The 25761-nt window shown below is 40.0% G+C and overlaps 1 protein-coding gene across 20 annotated transcripts in view; it reads right to left on the bottom strand.

Annotated features, from left to right (window-relative positions):
* The window catches only part of sls (sallimus), an 854140-nt gene that overhangs the window by 755044 nt on the left and 73335 nt on the right, over positions 1 to 25761 (bottom strand). For 19 of the 20 annotated variants that reach the window (XM_083122061.1, XM_083122066.1, XM_083122070.1 and 16 more), the window contains exons 11-13: positions 23256 to 23378; positions 20616 to 20807; positions 17469 to 17662 (exon numbers count right to left, since the gene is read on the bottom strand). In XM_083122061.1, the coding sequence (XP_082978187.1) occupies positions 17469 to 17662; positions 20616 to 20807; positions 23256 to 23378 (509 nt within the window). Of the gene's footprint in view, positions 1 to 8410; positions 8596 to 17468; positions 17663 to 20615; positions 20808 to 23255; positions 23379 to 25761 lie in introns of those variants that run through there. The other variant, XM_083122073.1, reaches the window with a different exon arrangement.

The following is a 25761-nucleotide window of genomic DNA, read 5'->3' as shown; positions in this document are numbered from 1 at the left end:
GAAAACTCCCGCCTCCGTGAGGGTGGGATCAAAGGGGTGGTTTCGTACCCCAGTTCAGTATAATTGAAGTCGATTTTTCTTGTCGGTTGGTTGGTTGGTTGATTTGGTGTTTTAAGTCCACTTTATGCACAGTAAGGTTAATCGGGACTGGACATACAGTTTAAAGTGGGATCCGAACCACTTGTTCCTCCGCCGGGTATCGAACCCAGGACCCCTTGATTACTCGATTTTTCTTGTCACGATGGGGATGAATGATGACAAGATGAAACGGATGAAGAGACCCTACATACATACATCAACACAAACCTCCACAGAGAATTATACTTGTTTTGAATCCAGACACCAGAGCCTCGTTGGCCTTCAAAATGAAGGCCATGGTGTCCTACGCCGAAGAAGCTGACAATTGGATATCTTCAGCGAAGGTCTCGTCTGAAGTAAGAATACGAGACATTCAATAGCACACCACAGTCTCGGTCTCGTCTCGATTTTACAGAGGACTACCTCGTTCTCAATGTGTCGAAGGGTCTGGATTGGTTCTCGATTCTTACCGGTCCGTCTCGGTACAATGAGCAACGCCAGAAATGTTTGTAGGTGGAGTCTGGCATTTAATAAAATTTTATAGAAAAATAACAATAATTATTTTTAACAAATATAATACAGAGCATTCCCTAACATTTGCTACGAGACTGCGGCAAGCGGCCCGGCGTCATGGCTTGTCTTTCCCGGTGAACGGGGTCCGCGACAGTCGCTAGAGTCGGCTATTAAAATTACAGTTTTCATATTGTGTACTAATCTTGACAACAGAAGGTGTTGAAAATTATGTCCCTCTGCTGTACCACATTCCTGGCATCTCCGAAGGAAATTGACATTTACACGTGCAAGTTCGTCTACTGTAATTCTCCCGATTTCTCGTACAATACTCTCTTAACTCACGGATGGTGTGTGGAATGTCTTTGTATACTTATTTTTTATTCAGAACTGACCCTGTTACTCTAAACCTTTTTACCGAGGTTTAATATAGTGGTCCTATGTGGAACGGGAACATCAGGAAATTTCGTTGCAAAACGTCGTCGCATTTCTCCACAATTCCTCTTTCCGAAGTAACACTCGACAAGATAAATCCTTTGTTGTAAACTTTTGTGGTGCCATATTAAGCTACAAATCTTCAACACACAGACACAACACAACACAACTTCCGAGGGAGGATTATACTGGCGTCAGTCTGCAACGTCAACAGAAAGGGAAAGAGAGCGAAGGCAGTGAGAGCGAAAAAAACAGACTGTAGCCTGCGACTGTGGCGGACCCCGTTCACCGGGAAAGACTATCACTGACGCCGGGCCGCTTGCCGCCGAGTCTCGTAGCGAATGTCAGGGAATGCTCTGTATTATTTTTATATTCTCTGACGGGGAGAAACTTTACGATTCACTTCATGACTGATCCAGCACAAGTTTTTTTTTTTTTTATCTTTTTATATTTCATACAGTTAGTGTACTAAAATGCATAGTTATTCTATTGTGTTAGTAACTTTTTTTACACACCTCGTTAAAAAAAAGCTTTCAAAGTTAAGGAGAAATTTTAGTTAAAGTTTGCTCTGTATGATCCGACATACAAATCTCAGTTTTTGGAATTTGCTAACTGTCAAACCCTGGACAAAATGATAGGGTATGAAAACTTTACGTTATCATAAAGGTTCACGAATTTTACACTCAATTTTCTAGATCTAGCACACTTTTCCATTTAGATTATTCTGCTTAGAATACAAACTAACTGAACTTGATGTCTGTTTTAACTCTAAAAATAACGTGCTTTCTGATGTCTTGTAACTTAAGGATGCCATCGGGGAAAGGGTTCGACAGACCTGTTCGACCCCCCCCCCCACCCCCAAAGGCAGATTGTCGATACTAGCTTTAATCCTAGAGTCCAGCGCAGATATTTCTGCCGTGCGATGCGCGAAACAACTAAAGAAGCAGTGTTGCTAATGGAGCAGATAGAAAAATCGCTGCAGTGCGCCATGCACAGCTGTTACGTACAACAAGGAAATTAGAGAATTCAGGTCTATCTAACGTTGAGTTTTAAACGTCATGCATTTTACCAGGACTAGGATTAATATGTACTAACAAGTGGCTTTGTATGTAGCTACATACATATGGACTAAAAATTCGCAAAATATGAACTAACACATAAGTAAAATTACCAAAAATGCTGCAAAGAAGACTTCTTCATACGATTCCTTATTTGAGTGATTTCAAACAAAATAAAAAATATATATATATTATTTTTCATTGCATTAATGCACTGGTGGCGTTCTAACTTTACACTCCCAAAACCCGTATACACTGAAATGGAACTGCAACGGCAGATAATAACATGCCAACGTGTTAAACCGCTACAATTGCACCATAACACTCCTCCTCAAGCAGTATTATTATTTCCTCTCTGAGATCGGCGACAGTCGGTTGCCTTTGTTGTACATTTACAAAGGATGCCGGCTTCCACAACAATAACAAGTACATACACTGCCACTAGACGATAAGCTGCGCGGCTTTTTCTTTTGTTATGAACCAGGGCCGGCGCTAGTCATTTTGCCTCCCTGGGAGGTGGCGGCAGATGCCGCTCTATTTCGACCCCCCCCCCCCGGTCATTACGCAGCAACGGAAAATTGAAAATCAATATATTCCTAACTAAAACATCAAAATATAAAATAAATAATGAGACTTCTTAAGAATATCTCGCTCGATCACAGTTTTCAATAGGCTTATTTTTTTCTTCTCTTCAAATTTTGCCGCTCTGGGCGATGGTACGGTTCGCCCTCCCCTTCCGCCGGCCCTACTATGAACTTGGTCACCCATCAAAGCATGGCAATTTTAACACAGAAAACAATATGCATCGCATTAAGCAGCAAAAATGACAGCCTCCTCTTCCTCCACCTAAATCCCATCTTTCGCAGCAAACGTCGCAAACTCTCTTGACTTCCCGCAAAATGTATGTCCGCCTGTAATTTGACATTTCAATGTCGGCACTTCATTTTCACGCAGAGCGTAGTCGTATATGCGCCTACGGATAACGTTTTCATCGAAAGCGTCCACTGACGATTTGGTCGCTGGTCTTTGTCGTTCTTTCCCGGGAGTGTGGAATGATGTGGAGGGGCCTTCTGACATCTCAAGAGATTGTCTTTCGTTCATGATAGCCCTGATTGTTCGTTCAGGAACTCCAGTCGTAGCCGCTGCTCTCTTGCCAAAATGCTGTATTGGGATGCTAACACCTTCACTGGCTTCCTCCTTCATGAACTCGTGCACGTTGCTTAGAATTTCCCGAGCTTGACTATGCAAGGTTTTTGATTTCAACTTTGACAGAACTGGAGGCATTATGGAATTTAACGTTAATTAACAAACGCACACGCAATACACGTACACAACGTCAAACCGGTAAAATACTTAGTATAAAATAAAAATATGGTGCTTCCAATCCAACAAAACTCACCGTCATTTTACCTGCCTTTCCCCTTCCGTGACAGAAATAGTGCTTCATTATTACAGTTGGCAACACTAGTTACTAGCTAGCCAATGAACATGCACTGCATAAAAGAAGCAACCACTACGCCGTGCTATATTGCCACATTACCGTCCCTGCCGAACGGTGTGAACCGCGAGCTGGAGCGCTATTTAATTGTTTTCAATGATGTTTGCGCGAGTGTGTCCAGGAATGGAACGACAATATGGCAACAATAGCGAAGGTTTTCGAGCAGGGTAGAACACGTGATACTAAGAGAGAGGGAGACGAAACGAAAATTGGTATCTACGCAACGGCAAATTTATGTGTGATGCACTCTACCTCAAGAGACAAGACATTGCTTTGATTTTGACACCCTTGCGGTTGCACACGTTCATCATTATAGCGCATCTACTTCGACCTAAATGTAAGTTCTTACATTAAAAGGAAGTGAATGTCGATATCACATTTCAACTCGCTCTCTGACCGAAAATCTTTTATGATGCAGTTAACATGATGAAAAGAAGAGCAGAAAACGTATTGAACTTCACAGAGTGCACTGCATAAACGATCCAAAATAGCACGCAGTTCTTTCGGCGCCCGTCTGGGTTCGAGAGCAGCTGTTGGCAAGAGTCAACAAACCTTTCAGGAAGCGATGGGACTAATCAGGCTTCTCCGCTGATATATATTAAACAAATCCAACAATGATGAGATCAAAGAGGAATAGAGAGGTAGAATTGTTCAAGATCCTTTACTAATGAGGCTCGCATTTGCCCTACTAAAGCGCAATGGTAGGTTTCTTTAAAAATAATTATTCTTCAGTGGCGAAAGCTCAAGTCTAGAACCAACGCGTTAGGCCATGGCATTTCTCAATAATTCACCTACAAATTAAACACCCTCGGGGAAAGATTTATTGCTTTTTCTGTTACTTTAATTCTTTAAGCATTCCATCAAATTTTTAAAAAATCGTGATAATTTCGGGTAATTTCATGAAAAAAGTGACACCAAGGCAACAAGGACGCTCGCAGGATTTTTCTCAGGGGGGGCAGTCATAAAAACTACTATCACTACCCTGTTATTACTGCTATTATTGTTGCTATTATTTCGTGATTATTATTATTATCATTACTACTACAACTTTTTGTTTCTTTTTTAAAATTACATACATTTGTAATTTCCATATTCTGTATATCTATATAAGAGCATTCCCTGACATTCGCTACGAGACTCGGCGGCAAGAGGCTCGGTGTCAGCGCTTGTCTCTCCCTGCGAACGGGGTCCGCGACTGTCTGTCGCACGCTGCAGTCTGTTTTTGTTTTTTTTCGCTCTCCCTGCCTTCGCTCTCTTTCACTTTCTGTTGACGTTGCAGACTGACGACAGTATAATCCTCCCTCGGAAGTTGTGTTGTGTCGTGTCCGAGTGTTGAAGATTGTGGCTTAATATGGCACCACAAAAGTTTACATTACAACAAAGGATTTATCTTGTCGAGTGTTACTTTGGAAAGAGGAATTGTGGAGAAGTGCGACAACGTTTTGGAACTACATTTCCTGGTGCTCCCGTGATCTATAGGATCACTATATTAAACCTCGTACAAAAGGTTTAGAGTAACAGGGTCAGTTCTGAATAAAAGTGGAAATCTAAAAAATAAAGTATACAAAGACAATCCGTGCGTTAAAAGAGTATTGTACGAGAAATCGGGAGAATTACAGTAGACGAACTTGCACGTGTAAATCCCAATTTCCTTCGGAGATGCCAGTAATGTGTTGCAGCAGAGGGACATCATTTTCAACACCTTCTGAAGTCAAGGTTAGGACACAATATGAAAACTGTAATTTTAATAGCCGACTCTAGCGACTTTCGCGGACCCGTTCAAGCGCTGATGCCGGGCCGCTTGCCGCCGAGTCTCGTAGCGAATGTCAGGGAATGCTCTTACAATTTGCATAACTGTATACTTAACATATTAATTCATGTAGAACAAAAAGCCGTTATTTTATAGTTAGATAATCAGTGTCAAATAGACGTAAGCTTAAATGTAACCCTGCTTCAAATAATAATAATAATATTATAATTGCTGTAACTTACTTCCTGTAAGTCGCAGAAAACAATATTATTTAAAATAAATTATCCCTAAAATTTCACCATTTGAATTACATTAACTCTTTCTAGAAACCTCTGGAGGGGGGGGGGCACTTGCAAGGCAAGATGTCAAATGCTGAGAAGTATCAGTCATGTTAGTGTGCGTGAAGTAAGGGCAAATAGGTGCCAAAAATGGATGGGAGGGGGGGAAGGGTAGTTTATTTTTTCTTCGTAGGCAAGGTTTAGCATTAAGAGATCACAATGCCGAGGTGAAAATAGCAAGAACTGGCGAGGGCAACTGACTCCCATCCCCCCCCTCCTAATCACCAATACTGTATGGGCGACAAGGACTTTAGGTTTGCATAAAACCATCTGATTATGTAAATTTTTCGATTCGCTTAAAATGTAACGCGAGATGGAGATAACCTAATACCCTGTGAATACTGTGGAGGGCAAAATATGCATTCCATTTGGTGAGGTAGGCTCTTCAACTATGATTGACAGGTCATTAGCGTGATGCATAACTCCACAACATCAATTTTTTTTTAAAAAAAAATGTGTGCGTTGCTCTTCACTTTGTGGGGAATTGCAAATGGTATTTGTTGGTTTAGTTCCAAATCAAACTCTTTAAAATCGATTAAAATTCGATTAAATGCACTCGGTTAACCGATTATAATTTATAGTTGATCGACGTTAATTTTTATTTTTTTTAATCAGTTATTTCGAGACTCGAGCCGATTGCGAGAGAGGCTCTTCAACTTCCAGACGAGATCACGAACGTGACAGAGAATGCAGTGCGAAGTACAATAAAAATAAAATATAACATATTGTTCTATCGTGGAACACAACGAACCTCGTCGCAATTTGGTTGAAAAACGCGTAGTCTAAATATACATCGTGTCAGTAAAATGATGGCGGATACGCTCCTATGAACATGTATTTGGAAACTTGCCCGTACAAAAATACAGCCTTGGGAAAAATCCCGTCGCCGAAATACAAATTGGAATACGTAAAACAAAGGAAATTCCATCAACATAAGCTATTCCAAGGTGACCCTGCGCAAACTGAGTTCCGGCATTTCGCAAAATATAAGACCAATATTTATGGGGCAGTGTGTGAAAATTATATAAAGATATCGTTGTGACAGCAACGTGTTATTTTTAACGTTGTCAGCAGGACACGAAGTGCACAGACCATCTTATCCAAGAAAGGTTTTAAGCGATAACCTTTGCGTAAACATCCGAGATGCACTCAAATAGTTTTTTTTTTCTATTCGTTGATTTAGAATTACACCTGAGCAAATTTAGGACGCGAGGTGCTGCTAGAACAAGGTGAGTGTGTACAGGTGAGTCGATAAGGCCTGACGAGCAGAATGACGTCACGTAAAGGTACAAAGATTTAAGAAAAACGAAGTAGCAAAGTTCTTTAAATTCGGTACAAAAAATATCATCGCAGCTTAAAGAAAGCAAAATTGTACGAATGCAGCAGTGATTAACAAATGACCTCTCGGAAACCGCGGTTTTTTTTCGCTCGATTAGGTTGTCGAAGGTTTAATGTTAGGCAATGTCTCGTGGGTGAACACTTAATGTTAGGCTTGTTAACTGTAGACGTCTTGGTCTGGGTATGATTATAAGCGTTGTTATTCGTGAGAAATTGGGGGGGAGGTGATTCTGCACACTACACCCATTACATAATACATTATCCCGGCCAAGATTATTCGGGGCACGTCCTCCTGTCTGCCCCCGTCTAAAGGCGCCCGTAGCAGTGTTCACTGAAATTGTACGTCAAGATGTACAGTCAACGGCAAATTGTCCACCACCATGTTCGTTTATTCTATTTTCCCCAACGTGGGGTTTAAGAACTTAAACAGGACAAATACGTAGAGGACAACTACTGATCCAGCACAACTACAGTGGAATCTATGAGTATTACCGTGCAAATTGTCCATGACTATTTTCATTAATTTTTCTCTTACATCCTGTGTTTTTTTAACCGATGGATTGTTATGTATGCTGGTGCAGAAGTTGTCTGCAGCTTGTTTTGAGTTTTCTTTTAATTCTTGAAGCTCTTGTTGGGTCAAATAAAGTGCACGAATATGATGGACAATTTGCACGAATACTCATGGATCCCACTGTACAGTCACGGACACTTCCGCGTTGTAATGATCCCACTGAAAGTTAATGCTGTTGTTACAACCCAGAAGTGTCCGTTATTGTACAGTGGGATGCACGAATATTGCTAGGCAAAATGTCCACGACTATTTTCATTAATTTTTCTCTTGCATCCTACGTGATTTTAAGGACTGGATTTTTTGCGTATGCTGATACAAAAGCTACCAGCAGCTTGATTGGCATATTGTTTCAATGCCTTAAGCTCTCGTTCATAAAATAAAATGAATAAACATAACGGTGGACACTTTGCTTGTTAATATTTATACATCCCACTGTACAATCCATCCCATAAATACACATGGAAGAAGAGAAAAGAACTAAAACAGTGATGGTCAACTTGTCTACTGTTATATTTGAGGCTGATTGTACGATCGCCTTCAAACGGGGAATATAATCTCTTTGGAAATCAGTTTATATCTAACTTATTTTTATACGTCGCTGTTTACACTATGTTATCATGGAATGCTATTGTCAATTTGTAACCGATCTTTGGGATTTAAAAGGGTAATCACTTCCTTTTTTACACCTTTCATAAACGATTGTTGGTAGCTCACTTAAATCCGCCCATGGATTGCAGAAAAAGAAAGCAAAATAGTGAGTAAATCGGCAGTCGCTGACAAAATCTACACGTCCAAACAGACACGAAATCAATTCTGATAAAAGACACTACTTACATGGTCAAATCCGCTCCCTGTCTCCCAACATATCACAAACCTAGAAGGTTGGATAATCGGATCGGATCGTGTGGGGAACACACGTCGAAGTTAAACTCGTCTGGTGCATCCGGGCTGGTTCGAAAGGGGGTGAAACACCGCGCTACCACGTCTCGCGAGAGTGGGCCATGCCGCATGGAAGTTTTCGCGCCTCGAGTATATTGGACAAGCTTACAATGGGAAACTTGCCACATCAAACTTGGATTCACAACTGAGAAATACGGAGTGCGACCAGTGTTGCCAGTGCCGTACACTTTTTGTCAACATCACGTTGTTCTTGTTTTATCTATCAGTGTATATCAAGCCAACAGCGTACGAAGGCCGGTATTGGGGGTGGGGGGATTGAACCTGATGTTTCTTATGTGGGGGTGGATTGATTGATTGATTTAGTTTATTTTACTTCGCGCTTTGTGCCTCTTGGCTAATTTGCGAAGACGGAGATGAGTGATGAAATGATTAAATTGATGAATGGACATTCACAAACAACCCAGCCCGAGCGGTATACGAACCCGGGACCCTTGGCGTCGCAGCGCGATGTGCTAACCACTCGGCCTCAGGGTCAGGCATGTGGGGTTGGAGTCTCTCTCCCGGTGGGTTGCTATACTTACGATAAAACATTGATTTAATGTAATTTATTAAGCTCATATATAAAAACTTAGGTAGACTATCCCTGCGTTATCTCCAAATTTTATTTTTTAGCCCATCGGCCCATTTTCTGTACTCCCTTGTCTCATCGTATGACCGCTATTAAGGGAAGGTTGTAGGGAGTTTCCCACTGTTTACGTAAACATTTTACATCAATCAAATAAACCTGAGCCAAAAATTGGAACAAAACCAGAGGCGCAACCACGATTTTTTGTCTGGGGGGTGCAAGTACCAGGATAAACGTACCAATAATAATAATAATGTTAATAATAATAATGTTACTAATAATGTTATTAGAACATTATTATTATTATTGATTTGCTTTATTTTACTTCGCTTCTTGTGCCACTTTTGGCTAATTTTCGAAGATGGGGATGAGTGATGGCATGATGAAAATAATGAATGGATGGATACTCGCAAACATCCATGCCCAAGCCATGGACACTAAATTGTGTACGTATTCAAAGTTTCTTTAATAAATATTATATACAGCATATATTATTAAAATACATTACACAACCAATTCATTCATCTCACAATAAACCAACAGCAAAAATGACAAATTGTCTCTCAAGTGTGCACGCTCCCTTTCCTCAAAACAATTATTTATGCATTTAAAACAAAATCAATTAAGACAAGTGTTATTTCTCTGTCTGGTCATTTACAATGCATTACAGCGAACAAACATAAATTGCAAGCGAAGCGAGCAATACATTTTTTGGATCCAATTATCTTGCAGCCTGAAAGTAATATTAATTTAATAGTAACACCATTAAGCCTTGTTTCCATTATTATGAAAAAATATAAATATGCTGACCAAGGCAGTAATTTATTTTATTAAAAACATAAACTAAATGTAACGTTTCAACCTTCTAGCAAGGTCTTCATCAGACCTTTTGTACTTGATACAGAGTCTGATGAAGACCTTGCTAGAAGGTTGAAACGTTACATTTAGTTTATGTTTTTAATAAAATAAATTACTGCCTTGGTCAGCATATTTATATTTTTTCATAATTTAATAGGGTGCAAATAATTTCACGGAACTCCATGGCATTATATCATTTACAACTTTTGTGCCTCCCCGATGGTGTAGTGGTAACATTGTCGCCTTGTGATCAAGGGGTCCCGGGTTCGATACCATACCCGGTGGAGGCACATAGTGGTTCGGAGCCCACTTTAAGCTATTCAATTTTACAACTTTTTTTTAATTTAGATTGTTCGGAACTAAGGGCCGTGTCCCGCTGTCCCCTAGCTACGGTTCTGAACTTGATAAGACCAAGAAAAGAAGGCATTGCAAGCGAAGCGAGCAAGAAAATTTTACGAAAAGTATTTTCATTCGCATAAAATTTGAAGTTCTGGGAGGTAATTGCCCCCTGCAGGTACACTTGGCCGTCAATGTTTGCCCCCTAGAACTCATTTCCGACCAAGTTTGGTGGGCAATGCCCCCCTGTGGTTGCGCCACTGAACAAAACATTGTAACAATAGAATTATTTTCCTGTAGTTTACGGTTATTACAAGCATAAGAAAACAGTTAGCAATTATAACAATGTTATAACTGTATCTTTAGTCAAAATTAAAATAAATGTCTGATGAAGGGAGCGTGTGTTCTCCTGAAACGTCACAACTAAAAACTGTTTTCTTGTGCTTGCATGGACGTCCACAGGATTTTTTACAGGGAGGGGCAAGGAAGGTATTTTTTTCCAGGGGGGGCAAACAAGGCACATTTTCCCCAAAAATAGTGTTGTTCCCTAAAAAAACATTGCTTAAATTTGAATTTATGGTGTTCATGCAACACATATTATTGTGGCTAAAATGAAATTATATGTGTGAAATACATAATTTTTGGTTGACTTTCATTTTCCAGGGGGGGGGGCACGGCCCCCTTGCCCCCCCTTCTGGACGCCCATGTTGTAATGTAAACTTTTGTGGTGCCATATTAAGCCACAATCTTCAACACTCGGACACGACACAACACAACTTCCGAGGAAGGATTATACTGGCGCCAGTCTGCAACGTCAACAGAAAAGGAAAGAGAGCGAAGGCAGGGAGAGCGAAAAAAAAAGACTGTAGCGTGCGACTGTCGCGGACACCGTTCACCGGGAAAGACGCCGGGCCGCTTGCCGTCGAGTCTCGTAGCGAATGTCAGGGAAAATGCTCTTAGATGTCATAGTTCTTTTTTTGGTTTATGCTCGTTTCGACGCTACGAACTCTTAAAAAGGAGAATTTTGTCAGGAATGTATTCAACCACGCTGAACAGGTTCACAGTTACCAGTATTAATTGAATGGGTGAGAGAATGAGAGAAAAGATTCCACAGAGTGTAATTTTTGGGAAATCAACGAAATAGTTCTGGGGCGCAAAATACTTAATTAATTAAAAGGAATGTTTTCCTTCTTCCCTTCAATGATATTTCCACTGACTACCTACGAGCTAAGAGGGAGAATGTTTGCTTTCTCTATGTCAGTTGATGCAGCTTAGCTAAAGCAATAAAATGGCTATGTCAGTTCAATATTTCCAGAATGTGGAATCTTTGCCTTCTATCTCTCATCCATTCAATCATGAGGCAAAATTTTCAAAACAGCAAAATGCACGGCTTGGGCGAGATAATTCGATTGGTTTGTCTGAATTAGTCGCATAACAGGGAAATTTTTGTTTTAGTAAAATATTTCTAATTTACCAAAGTCGCAAACGAAACCGGAAGTCTCGAACATAATCTCGTTGGAACCCCTAAGTTGATCAAATGTTCGAAAACTCACCTGGTGAAACATCACGTCTGTTCTGGCAACACTGAGAATAGTTCAAAACCACGCGCGCACGTAAAAATAGCTTGAAAAGAGCCAGTTTTTGATTCGTCGCTGCACAAAATGCAAGACAACTTAAGGAGTCCCCTCAGGCCCTGTTTTATATGCCGAAAGGAAAGCGGAGATGAAGGCTTCTCGACGTACTTGGCTGCGAGTCAGGATATGTGGAGGTGGGCGTGCTTTTTAAAAAATGGCGTGTCAGGAACGTTCCAATTTTTGCTTTTAGGAAGCGTTTTCGTTTTTTTCTTCTGCAGGTAGTGTGTAGCAGTGTTGCCACAACCAAAACCAGTAATTTCTCGTCCAAAGTTTCGCTTTGTGTGCCTAATCATGATCACAACACTTTATCAAGAATTATTATTATTATTTGCAGTATTTTCACTGAATCAGAAATATTAGAACTTGCCGAATGGGTGAAAAATCTGTAAATGATGAAGATTATGATTGCAAATAGAGATAATATATACGAAATGTCAAAATTTTCACTAAGATTAGGGAGGGCACCGAGGGTTACGGCAGTAATTTAAAGGGGAGGGGGTCGAATGACTCTTTTTATTTAAAAAAAAACAACTTCGTGGATTTTTTTGTCCCCAGTTTGATAGCGGTTTTCCAGTGGCCACCCAAAAACTGTTTCACAGTTTCAATGAGTATCAAACATTGTAAAAGGCTAATATTTTCAAAAGAGAGAACAAATCATAAAGATGTTAAACGTCATCACATCACAGGAAAACCAATAGGGCGAGTCGAATGGTGATATTTTGTATTGACTGTTTGATTTGATTTATTGTACGTCACTTTTCTGCCACTTTTGGCTAATTGCAAAGATGAGGATGAACTATATGATGATGAAATTGATGAAAGGACACTCACAAGAAAAAAGACACCCATACACAGGCCGGGCTTCGAACCTGGGACCCCTGGCGTCGTGGTGACATTTTGAAAATTCAGAATAATCCCATAGATCAGTCGGGTAACCAAAAACGAAATTGTGTAAATTTAAATATTTTTTTCGCTGCCCAAGAGAAAATGGTTTCAAAAAAATGTTCTTGAAACTAGGTGACCTTTACTTCATCTCTCTGTACTTGTAGAGTGGAACCACTCACAATCAACACACACTCAACAAATGATCCACAAACACTGTAGTGTACTAGGTGGAACCACCATCACAGGAACTCATACCTAGGGACGTGAAGTTTTCGTTTTATTTTCCTCTAAATTTCGACGTTATTTTTTACTGCAATTCAGTGTTATTTTTCGCGGTTTAGGGCAAAATCTGGTGTTATAAATTTAAAATCGGTGTTATTTTTACATGCATTTTACTATTCCTTCTATGATTAAAATTTTTACATTGTTTTAGTTGTGGAAAATTGTGACAAATTTTAGTTTTAATGAGAAAAATAATAAATTTATGACTTACCTTTGTGGGAAATGGCCAAATTACTTCCATTTGGAAAACTATTTCAACTCATCAGCCACTACATATGAAATGTTTATTGAATGATATCACCTAAATCTTTGAACACAGTAATACACATCACATTTCCCTAACAATGTAAAAAAAAAACCTCTGCGACCACAAAATACCGTTTTGTGTACACAAACATGTACTCGCCCCCTAACCCTAAACCCTCCCCTGCAACACAACAGATGCTTCTTCCTGAGAATTTTCCCATTCCTACGAAACTTCCGTTCTGGGAAGATCCCCCAGCGAATTATTTTTCAGGACGAGTCATGTCTACGCCAAACTGCAATAAATGAATCCTGGCAATCTCTTTTGAATCGAACTTTCACCAGCTAGATTAGAAATGAAAGATCTAATAGTGCTTCAGGTAGTTCCTTTTCAACAGAAGGAATGTTATTCCCAGTTTATATTGCATACGAGGGTCACTATTTATATTTTGAGCCTAACAATGAAAAAAACAGGAATTTGGCATTGAAAACTGCTTTATTGTTTTTCGAAGTATTCTCCTTTATGGTCAATACACTTTTGCATTCGTTCGAACCATTTGTCAAAGCAGTTTTTCCAATCTTCTTGAGACACATCCATAATACGGTTTTTGAACGCATCAACGGCGTCTTCTGCCGACGAAAATCGTTGTCCACGCAATTTATTTTTGACATTCGGGAACAAGAAGAAGTCATTGGGTGCCAAATCAGGACTGTACGGCGGATGACCCATCAATTCGATTTTTTGACTGTTCATAAAGTCGGTTGTTCGACGAGATGTGTGACAGCTGGCATTGTCTTGATGAAGAATGATCCGACGGCGTTTGTTTGTTTTCCGTATTTGACCGAAGACCTCTGGCAAACAAACTGTTGTGTACCATTCACAGTTGACCGTTCTACGTTCCTATAAAGACACCGTTGCCACATGACCAGTTTTCCAGAAAAAACAGGCGACCATTTGTTTCGATGTGCTTCGAGCGCGAACAACTTTTGTTGGATTGGGTTCATCTTGAAACACCCACACAGTCGACTGCTGTTTACGTTCCGGCCCATATGCATATATCCATGATTCGTCACCTGTTACAATCTTATATACGTCTTTTGAAGCACCACGATTGTATTTATTGAGCATTTGTTAGCACCAATTGACGCGAGCGTCTTTTTGAGTTTTTGTCAAATTGTGTGGGATCCAACGAGAACATACCTTTCTCACAGCTAAATGACATGTAATATTTTATATATGCTGGTGGAACTAATGCCTATGGTTGCCTCAATCTCACAGTATGTCACATGACGATCTTGCAGTATTACGTTTTGCACAGCATCAATGTTTTCTTGAACAACAACTGATTTTGGACGACCTTCGCGAATCTCGTCGGTGAGCGAATGGCGGCCACGATTAAATTCGTTATACCAGCGTTTCACAGTGGCAAAGGATGGGGCTTCATCGCCAAATGTGGAAGTAAGTTGATCGATGCACTCTTGTCTTGATAATCCACGTCGAAAATCGTAAAAAATCATCGCACGAAAATGTTCACGAGTTAATTCCATTTTATTGTTGTCGTGCAATCTCCAAGGCAACATAAACAACACAAATGAAGCTATTGACAAAACATTTGAAGTACGTTATGGTCAATAATGCCAGACGATTCCGTGCAAACGTCAAATCACGCCTAACTTCAATCAGTGTTGCCAAGGCTCAAAATATAAATAGTGACCCTCGTATTTCGCGGAGTTTTTCTCGTTAAAGTGGAAAATTCTGTATTATTCTTAAAAAATTGCAAAGTTCGAGTTATTTCGCGATTCCGAAACACCAAAAACTTGCCTCCTTAATCTACCCAAATACCTTTTAAACACTTAATTTTCCTTTCCTCAACTTTTCGGTGTTATCGTTAAAACGAAAACTTCACGTCCCTACTGACATACCCTGTTGCCGAGTGGTTAGCACATCGCGCTACGACGCCAAGGGTTCGAATCCCGCTCGGGCTTGGTTGTTTGTGAGTGTCCATTCATCAATTTCATCATTTCATCACTCATCCCCATCTTAGCCAAGAGGCACAAAACTCGAAGTAAAATAAACTCAATCAATCAATCCATTCACGTCCCTAATCATACCTAATAGCTACACGTGCTTGCAGTTGAGCTAAAGGCCGTGTCCGAAAGATGCAAGATCGTACTTGAAGCGAACATCCTTCGAGAATTGTCTTGAAGTCGTTGACTGGAAGTGAAAGTCTTTCGAATTACACTGCGACTGCAGCGCCAAATACGACCAGGAGAAAAAAGTAAGGACAGGTTGTTTTTCCCGCGTTTTAAACACTTCTTTTTCACGTCAGAAATCACACAGCATCTTAAAATGTTTCTATACATGCATTTCCACACATTAGAAAAACTCCAACCAACAACTGCTGACTTTCTACCTCTGTGATTTCAAACAAATGAACAATGATGCACGAGTCATGTGCTCAAGCCTGCAACGATTTGTACTACACACTGTGGTCTCAGTTGCTACTGATCACACACCTCCAAAATGGCCCGAGATCGAGAATGTCTGTATTATATTGTTCCGCAAATTTTGTCTGACCAAAATAAATTGAGTAAATAATTCGTCATTAAGGAGGGGTAGGGGTAATGTTCTACCTTTTGGGGAGAGTGCATCATAGACCTTACTTATCAACGCATCATTTCAATTTGAGGAGTCTTTAGCAGGGTTGTTAAAGGTCCAGGAATTTTAAATAAATTCAATTCCGGTCCAGGAGAGAAAATCAGCAACCATACATGGGTTCTGGGCCATAAAGAACCTTTTTATCTGTAAGGTATTTCAATTAGGTCCAGGAACCTTTTTCCGGATCAATTTAAATACGGTCCAGCAACCTTTTTTTTTTTTCAGATGAATTTAAATACGGTCCGGTAACCTTTTTTTCTGAATGAATTTAAATACGGTCCAAGAATTTTTTTCTGGATGAATTTAAATATGGTCTGGGAACCTTTCTTCCGAAGAAATTTAAATTCGGTCCAGGAACGTTTTTTCCAGTATCAATTTAAATACTGTCTGGAACCTTTTTTTTTTATTCGAATCAGTTTATATAGGGTCCAAGTTCCGCATTGAAATGAAACAATATGCAACTTGGATCAAATACGGACCTGATCCACTTGTAAGCATGAAAGACTAATACAAGTGCTGGCTATCTCGAGAATCTAAGGAACAAGGCCGTGCTTAACGGTAGAAATGGGCGAAACGCTGCAGCCACGTTACCCCTCTCCATGTAGCCCCATTCTCTCGCACGTGTTCCTTCCCTTGGTTGTAGCAGCACTGCCCTACCCTGTTCTGATAACTGCAGCCTCACCTTACCTCATTGACGGCTCCTATTGGCTGTGGTTCCTCAATCGGATGCCGGAGCAACACGTGATGGGTTTGTTTTATTCCAATTGCTTTATTTTACTTCACTTCTTGTGCCACTTTTGGCTAATTTGCGAAGATGAAATTGATGAATGGACACACTCAAATCCATGCCCAGGCCAGGATTCGAATCCGGGATCTCTGGCGTTGTAGCGCGATGTGCTAATCACTCTGCCACGGGGGCCGGCGGGTTTGTTTGAACTTAATGTGAAGTCACACTAATATAGTCCATCATATTGTGTAACTCTTCGACAAGGGAGTTTTTGAACCTGGGCCAAGAGAAAACAACAGCGTTATGATTTATTTCCTGCACTACGGTTCGCAGACATTTTTAGAAGTCAACATTTGATCGGTCAACCCTGGTCCAGGAATTATAAATAAATTCAATCCCAGACTGGGAGAGGAAATCAGCAAACGTAAATTACTTCTAGACAGTGTAGAACCATTTCATATTTAAAGCATTTCAATTCGGTCCAGGAACATTTTTTCAATGAAACAATACGCAACTTGGACCGAATTTAAATCATGTGAGAAAAAAGGTTCTATTCCTGCAGCAGAACCCATTAGAATTTTTAGGTTCCAAAACCTTTAACAACCCTGGTCTTTAGCATCACATAACCTATAAATATGTATCTGAAGTTCCATAACCTTCAAAGATAAAGCTCTGTTTTTTATGTCATTGTTGTATGCTGATACCAATAGTGCTAATAAGTAAAGCAGAAAAATTGTACTTACCCTTTATCTGTGTAGAGAGGTTCTCGAAGTCGTGTACGAAGAAGTCTACCCAAACGAACCATTCTTCCAACCTCCAGCAGCAGCCTCTCCCTGTTCATCAAAACCTTTCTGAAGTGGGACCTTTTCCTGGAAGGATCCTCAGCTTGTCCAGTAGATTTCACTTGGTCCGTCAGTTCTTTGAGTTGATTGCAATGCTGAAACGAACATATGGGGAAAACATAAATCACCTCTCATGACTAATTTTTAACTGTATTAAATCCAGATGTTATTAGAATAATTAAATCAAGAAGAGTTAGGTGGGCAGGCCATGTGGCAGGGATGGGAGAGGAAAGAAGAGTTTACAGGATTCTTGTGGGGAAAGCTGATGGTAAGAGACCTGTAGGAAGTCCAGGGAGAAGATGCAGGGAAAACGTTGAGATGGACCTAAAGGAAATCGGTAAGGATGGTTAAAGATTGGATTGATCTTGCCCGGGATAGGGACAAACGGAAGGCTGCTGTTGCTGCAGTCATAAACATTCAGGTTTAGGAAGGATAGATAGATAGTTAATTAAATCAGGTAAAATAGATCTCATGGACCAGAAGACCATATTGAGTGTGTTTTCTTCTCAAAAAATATTTTAGTTCTGATTGTGTATAGTCAAGAGACTGATCCTTGATTGGGCAATGTTATTGAACCCCATTTTATGAAAATCAAAGATAGAAAGTGCATTGTCCAAAAGCCACATGGTAGCTAAGTGCATAAGCTGTGGATGGTACTCAGAGTCCTCTGGAGCCCTTTCGAAGCAACGGGTTGCAGTAAAACTTGGTTTAGAACTGTGGAGACCATGGGGGAAGCGAATGATGACGTAAAAATTAGTTCAAACTTTCACCACCAGGTCGAAATGTGGCACTGAAATCTGGTTTACAATGAAAACATCTCAGGAAATGCCTCATCCGGCCATTGATCACACTGGCTTACGCTTCCAAAGGGTCATTCACGTTGACAGGGTATACATTAAACACTGATGTTCCAACAAACTTAAATTACTGGTTGTTACTTCAGCGCCAGATTTCAACCTGGTGGTGAAAATATGAACTATTTTTTTTCTTCATTAGCATTCACTTTCCCATGGTCTCCATAGCCTCTGTTACAAGTTTCACCACAATCCGTTGCTTCAAATGGGCAAATGGGCTCCAGAGGGCTCCTAGTAGGGCAACTTGAATCATGCCCACACAATATAAAACAGAACTTCAAGGGAACTATCAGATGAAAATGGCAAGTAACAAGTGACATACTTGGAAACGAATCTTCAGAAATAAGTGCAACCTTCCATATCAGAGTGGTATGACAAGCTGTATGCATAGGCGTGTGCATGGAGGGCAAGGGGGGAGGCAATTGTCCCCCTAATCATGTACGTCCTCAGATTTCTTCCACAGAGGGACAAGTAAGGCATTTTTCCATGGAGCATATTACCCTGATAATAGTGTTGCCCACTCAAAAAACACCTCTTGAAATTGAAATTATTGCATTCCTGCATCCCCATTATAATAATTAATGTAAATTAGTATGACTAGAATCAAACTATATGTCTGAAATATGTACTTTTAGAATGACATTCGTTTTCTAAGGGGGAGATGTGGTCACCCTTGCCCCCCTTCCAGACGTCCATGCCTCTGTATTATTATACTTTCAGCTAGAAATTTAGTGTTGAGGAATTTTATCGCCGTCATTAAACGATATTATACTCTTAAAGAAATGAAGTGTTTTCAAGCCGATGAAAGTTCAAAGCAACTACGGGGAAAGGGCATGACCACAGGATGGGGCAATTTCTCCCCTCCCCCCAACCTTGGAAGAAAATCAATTCTAGGGGGCAAACTATGAACTAAAAGAAAGCAAGACTAGCAGAATGTAAAAGTAGCATGACAAAAGGATACTCAAGATATTAGTTTGCAAGTCTTTCTTGCATTATTCTTCCAGACGTACGAGAGCACCTGCAGGGGGGCACAGAGAGACAATTGGCCCCTTGATTTCAAATTTTATCGGGAGTTGGCCGTAGGCACCGAACGATCTGAATGAAAAAAAATAAATAAGAATGCCATGGTGCCCCATGAAATTTTTTGCACCCTATTAAATCAATATTGCTTTCAGTTTGCAAAAATTTGGATCTAAAAATTGTCTTGCTCGCTTCGCTTGCATTTTCATTGTTTTCTGAAATGTATTGTAAATTGAAAGAGAAGTAAGAACAACTAAGTACTTCAGACTGTGGCTGCTAAAGAGTGTTGTCTTAAATGCATGAAGAACTGTTTGGAGGAAAAGGAGCATGCACATTTCAGAGACAATTTATATAATTTTTGCTGCTGGTTTGTTATGGGCCGGACGAATTGATTATGTAATGTTAATGTATTTAAATAATATATATATATGTGTGTGTGTGTGTGTGTGTGCAATAAAACTAGAACAGTGAGGTAAAATGAGGTTTATCTTTCCCGACTGACCTTTCATTAAGGCTTTTGCCCCCTAATCAGAGGATCTACGCACGCCTATGACTGTATGTGTCACTTGTAGCTGAGACTGTCCTATTCTCTCAATAACATACATCATGTCACCTTGATATAGTTCTCATGACTGACGTCTGGGGGATAATGCCCTTTCTAGTGTGTGTGCTTTGTGGCTATGTCACATTTCGGTGTGAAACGTCTATGCTATGTGACAGTTGACACGTGTTGCCTTCAACCTGAAAGCACCCTGAAACTTTATTCCCATTGTGACTACATTAATTAGTATGTTTCCTATGTTACATCACTTGCTACATGCTTTTGGACTTTCAAACTTGATAACAAGTGGCATGATGTATGATTGTATGATAACCATTCATCACACTGCCATCTAGTGACATGTCCACATACTATGGGTACCATGTTCTCTGGGACATATAATCTCACTGTGGCACCACCATTTACCTTTGACAAAAATATAGTTGTCATGACTTATGCCCCAGCCCTCGTATTGTGGCAGGGAGACTGGTACCTCAGTGGTAAATCGAAGGGCATATAGGCACAGCTTCAATATACAAATCCACCCCCCCCCCCCCCCACACACACACAATTGATGACCCTAAATTTCCTTTTAAATTAGATCTATACATAAAATAGTAGAATATAACTTACTTCTTCGACGCTTCGATGGAAGACAGCAGAAACTCTCAGCCTGGTCATCTGTTCCTGACCAACAGTCTGCAGCTGCTTCCAGGCCTCCCACATTTTCTGCGACAAACTGCTGTTCACTTCTACAGGCAATTTGCAGGACTGCCGTAAGACCATTGCGGCACTTAGGAGCTGGCAGCCATATTCATAAGTCCCCTGGAAAATACAGGTTTGGATACAGGTGATTATATAATGTAAAATTATACGTGGGAGAGTCAAAAGTTAGTTGCACTTACCCATAAGATTTTGTCAGAAAGAGATATTTTGATGGATGTGGTTAGCAACTCTGCTCACAGTTTTCAGGTGGAGTAACGGTTGCACCGTGAATTGGGCGTTATCAGTGCTGAAAATGTCATGTCAGTTGGAAGTGTGATCCAAACAGGAAGTGAGTGCAATTACTCTCTTTCTGTGGGCAAGAAGGTGTAAACCTATCGAGATTCATCGCTAATTACATGAAGTGTACAGTGATAAAGCAGTTTCGTCTCAGGTGATCGCAAAATGGAGTGTGTTGTTCGAGAATGGGCATGCGGATATTGACGACATCTACCAGCAATAAGTCTGTCAACTGCAAATTTTCATGTATTTTCATGTGTTTAGATCTATGAAAGAAGAACTTTTGAAGCAGCAATATCATTCCGATGAGAAATTCTGCAACTCTAGAATCAAAAGTTGGACGGGAATTCTTTGTACACGGTATAGAGAAACTAGTGTCATTCTATGACAAATGTTTGAACAGACTATGTGATTGGTGGTGTAATTGTGGTGGCCGCGGTGGCTCAGTCGGTAATGCATCTGACTACCATGCTCAAGGTCCCGGGTTCGATCTCCGGCCGGTTCAAATCCGGGAACTTTTCTAACGGTGAAAGCGGCCCCGGTGCCCACCCAGCGTCGAATAACATGGGTACCTGGAGGAAACCCTGGGGGGTAAAGGCGGTCAGGGGCATGATGCTGATCACATCACCCCCACTCACGACCGGATCAAGAAAGTGTGGGACGTTACCCCCACACCACCTATACGCCTTCATGGCGTGGTGCTATGCACAGGGGAACACTTTACCTTTCTTTTTGACTATGTGATTGTGTAATGTAGTGTCATGTAAATATAATTATTGTCCTCCATATTCCATATGCTATTTCTTTCATGCTAGTGCAACTAACTTTTTGACTGACCTCTAGTACATCCCTCAACTTCAACATTTTTCACTGCATTTAAAATTGATAATAGCAAATAATTTTTCAAGTGACTGCTCTGATAGATACTTTACTAGTACAGGCATCTACAACATAAAGATCTGCTTGTGAAAAATGAGCAGGTTGGAGAAACAAAGCATTGCACAAAAGAAAGGACTTCAAAATATTTTAGAAACATATAACAAGGGGAACTAGTAACCATGAAGTCCCTTTTGAAAATGTAAAAGTAATAGTTCCTGCCAAGAGGAAAATTGAAAGAAATGTCAAAGAAGGAATAAACATACTACAAGCTAAAAATATTACTCAAAATACACTTTGGAATCTTTATTTCTCACAGGTGCTCACAGCTCGAAACATTCTAAATAATCCAAAATAAACTTTTCATCTAAAATACAGGGTGTCTACAAATGATTGAAGCAATTTCACGATGTTGCTGTATGTGTATTATTGAACATATCGTGAAGTAACTTTACCGTATTGTAGAGAAACTCAACAAATTTTGTGACAGACTACAAGCATGGGCGTCCGGAATGGGGGGCAAGGGAGTTTTTGAGTTTCTCTACAAAACTGCAAAGCTACTTCATGATACGTTCAATAATACATGTACAGTAACATCATGAAAGTGCTTCAATCATTTGTAGACATCCTAGGTAGGTAATCTGGCATATGATTACTTCAAATATTACTTTTTGTCTCAAGTAACAGATTTGATGACCTTCTGATATGAATAGGGAGAGATCAGCATTCATTCTGATATGAATAGGATCCGTGGTGGTCTAGTCAGGAGGGCATTTGACTGCCGCGTGGAAGATACTGGTTCGATTCCCTGGGTGGGTGTTCTAAGGTCAGAATTTTTCCAGCCTTGTCCCAGCATAAAGTGACTCTGTGGCTTACCCATCCTCAAATCAATGCGTACCTGGGAACAACCCTGGGTGATAAAGGCAGCCAGAGTGTGGTGCTGATCACATTACTTCAAAAATGGCCAAGATCGAGCATATGTGGAGCCTTACCTCTACATCCCCTAAATGTGCCGTCATAGGATGGTGCTATATGAATGGGGAACTTTACCTTTTACCTTGTATGAATGGTACAATCCATGCTGATGAAACAGAAAAACAGTTTTTCAGTTTCAGTATGTATATACATCAAGATAACGTACAAAAAATGAAAAATTGCTCAAATTAACTATGAGAGATACAGTAACTATAAAAAATCAATTATTGTGTGAAGCAATCTACTCTTTCCCAAAGTAAATGAAAGACAACAATGATAACTATTTACTAATTGTGTGTTTTCTGTTGTTTCAGATGAAGTCCAATATTCAAGAGCTTTTCGTTCCATGAACAATTTCACCAACTCTCAATTAAATTTCACAACTTGCATATTTTTATGTGCTAAGAGACTTCTATTTACCTTAGCCGTCTCCTGAAATGCCTGATGCTCTTCCTTCTGTGTCTGTATCTCATAGATGCTGCAACCAACGTGAGAATGAGACTTCAACATCACCTGGAACAAGTCCTCCAACCACTGTATTGCCTGGAATCAAAGTAATTGCCCATTCAGGGGTAAATAAAATGGTCTTAATATAAATGCAGATACAATAAATCAAAAGATGAGTCTGAAGGAGTTATGTCATGATACCTAGGGGCATGCATATTTCGTTTTTGACGAAAAAACGAAATTTGAAAAAACACATTGTAGTGTTAATTTTTCATGTTTTTGAAAGGTGTGAGATGCATTTTGTCACCATTTTTTGTCACGAAATAATGCGAAATGAACTGCAAAAAGCGAAATTAACTCTTAAACACGAAATTTACCATTTATATACCGACGCAACACTTTCTGAAGTCTGAAGTATCCTGTGAGTTATGCAATTCCCGGAAAATTGATTAATTCTGCTGTTAATATTGGAGAAACAAAAATGGACTCCTTTACACAGAAATAAACTTAATACTCTTATAACTACATAAATGTGCTATTAGAAGTGAAATGTTAATTCTGTGGAATAAGTGTAGTTTTTAAATCAAATTTAGGATTATATTCACAATTTTAAAACCAAAATGTCTTTTTATATACCACTTTTCATTCAATTTTTCACCGCTATAACACCGATATTTCATTTTATTTACCGCTTTTGAACCCGAAATTGACTCCGTTTTTGTACCGAAATTTTGCTTTTTTATTTACCAAAAATATGTGCCTCTAATGATACCCATATCGTATTTAATTATGACCAGGCCTGTGGCCAGAATTTTATTTCGAAGGGAGGCTCATCCCTTATCAGCAGCCACCATCTAAAGGGGAAAAAGCGAGGGCATAGAATTAGGGTGGTGTTATCTTAAAACACATGTTAATCACAGCCTGGCTTTAGTTTCACCCAACAAAGGGTTCACTTGGTCTACAGGTGAAACAACGCATAGTTTCTGCTATAGCCAATGATCGGCAAGCACAGGAAAGCACTGAAGATGAATTTTTCAGTATAGTACAAATTATTATACGAGGGTCGTTTGAAAAGTTCTAAGACTGACAAAGAAAAAACACAGTTAAATGTTAAATTTTGTTTTACTTTTGTACATAGTCTCCCTTGAGAGCAATGCACTTCATCCACCAATGTTCCAGTGCCATGACCCCATCACAAAGTGCAGATTTCTCATGCCTTGCAAAATAGTCCTCCACAGCCACTTTCCCATCTTCATCTGATGAAAATCGCTTTCCACAGAGGAATTTTTTAAGGTGTGGGAAGAGATTAAAGTCTGAGGGTGCCAGATGAGGCGAATAAGGAGTGTGTGGCAGCAAATCATACTTCAATTTGTCGATTTTTGCCATTGCAACAACACTAGTGTGTGGGTGGGCATTGTCCTGGTGCATGATAGTTTTCTTCTTCAGTCCTGGTCTTTTTGCACAAATATTTGTGTCCAGTTCGTCAAGAAGGTTAACATAGTACTGTCCAATGAAGGTGGATCCAGTTAGGAGATAATCTATCAACAGCATGCTGTTCGCAGGTCGTGAATCATGATGCTTCCACGGTTTTGATTGTTCTTTCGTGTCTGGCGTGTAGTAGTGTATCCATGTTTCATCTGCAGTTATGAATCTGCCCACAAAATCATTAGTGTTCTTAAAATGGGCCAGACATTCATTGGAAAACAAATCAAGGCACTTGGGTGATATTGTGCATGTGTTCCCTTGAAGGGTGGAGGATTGAACTGGCATGCATCATTCCAAACTCCTGCGGCCATTTGTCGGTCATTCTTAGAACTTTTCAAACGATCCTCATACAAGATGTTTAACCCTGCTGAGGAACTAAATTATTTACCACCATACACTATTTACATTATATATTTGTAGGATTTTTCCAGTGGCTTTAGCACCCCGAGCCCTTTCCCTGACTACGTGCCTGATTACAACAGCATGTTTATTACTATCCTATTACTGAAAGTAACTTTTTTTTTTCGACCAGCCACGTTAAATCGGCGTTAGCTTTCAACTTTTCAAGTGCATACATTGCTCTCTATCTTCAGGGAATCTTGGAAGCTAATGTTGATTTAACCTGACTGGTAACCAGAGAACACCTGTTCGAATCATGTCGCCAGGAAAGCTACAACTTTATTATATATATTGTAGAGATATGGAGACCATTAAACCGAGAAAACCTCGTCATGTTAATATTCACACTTGTTTATTTCCTGAACTTGTCCGACCAGCGAGTGATCCCAAGAATGCGCTAACTTGTAACTTCCGTAAAACCAGGAACTGGAAAGGCAAACGCGTGGATCTAAACAGGATCTACCGCGTTTGAAAGGTTTAACAACCTTTCGACGCCTAGAATGATAAAAGCAAGCTCCTACCCGGAGCTCGCTCTCTTTTGATTCTGACACTCATCGACGCTACATGGATAACTAGTCCGATTACAACACGTTAC

This window comes from Lepisma saccharinum, chromosome 5 (assembly GCF_977018435.1).
Source record: "Lepisma saccharinum chromosome 5, izLepSacc3.1, whole genome shotgun sequence".
NCBI lineage: Eukaryota > Metazoa > Arthropoda > Insecta > Zygentoma > Lepismatidae > Lepisma > Lepisma saccharinum.
This window is presented reverse-complemented; position numbering and strand designations above follow the sequence as displayed.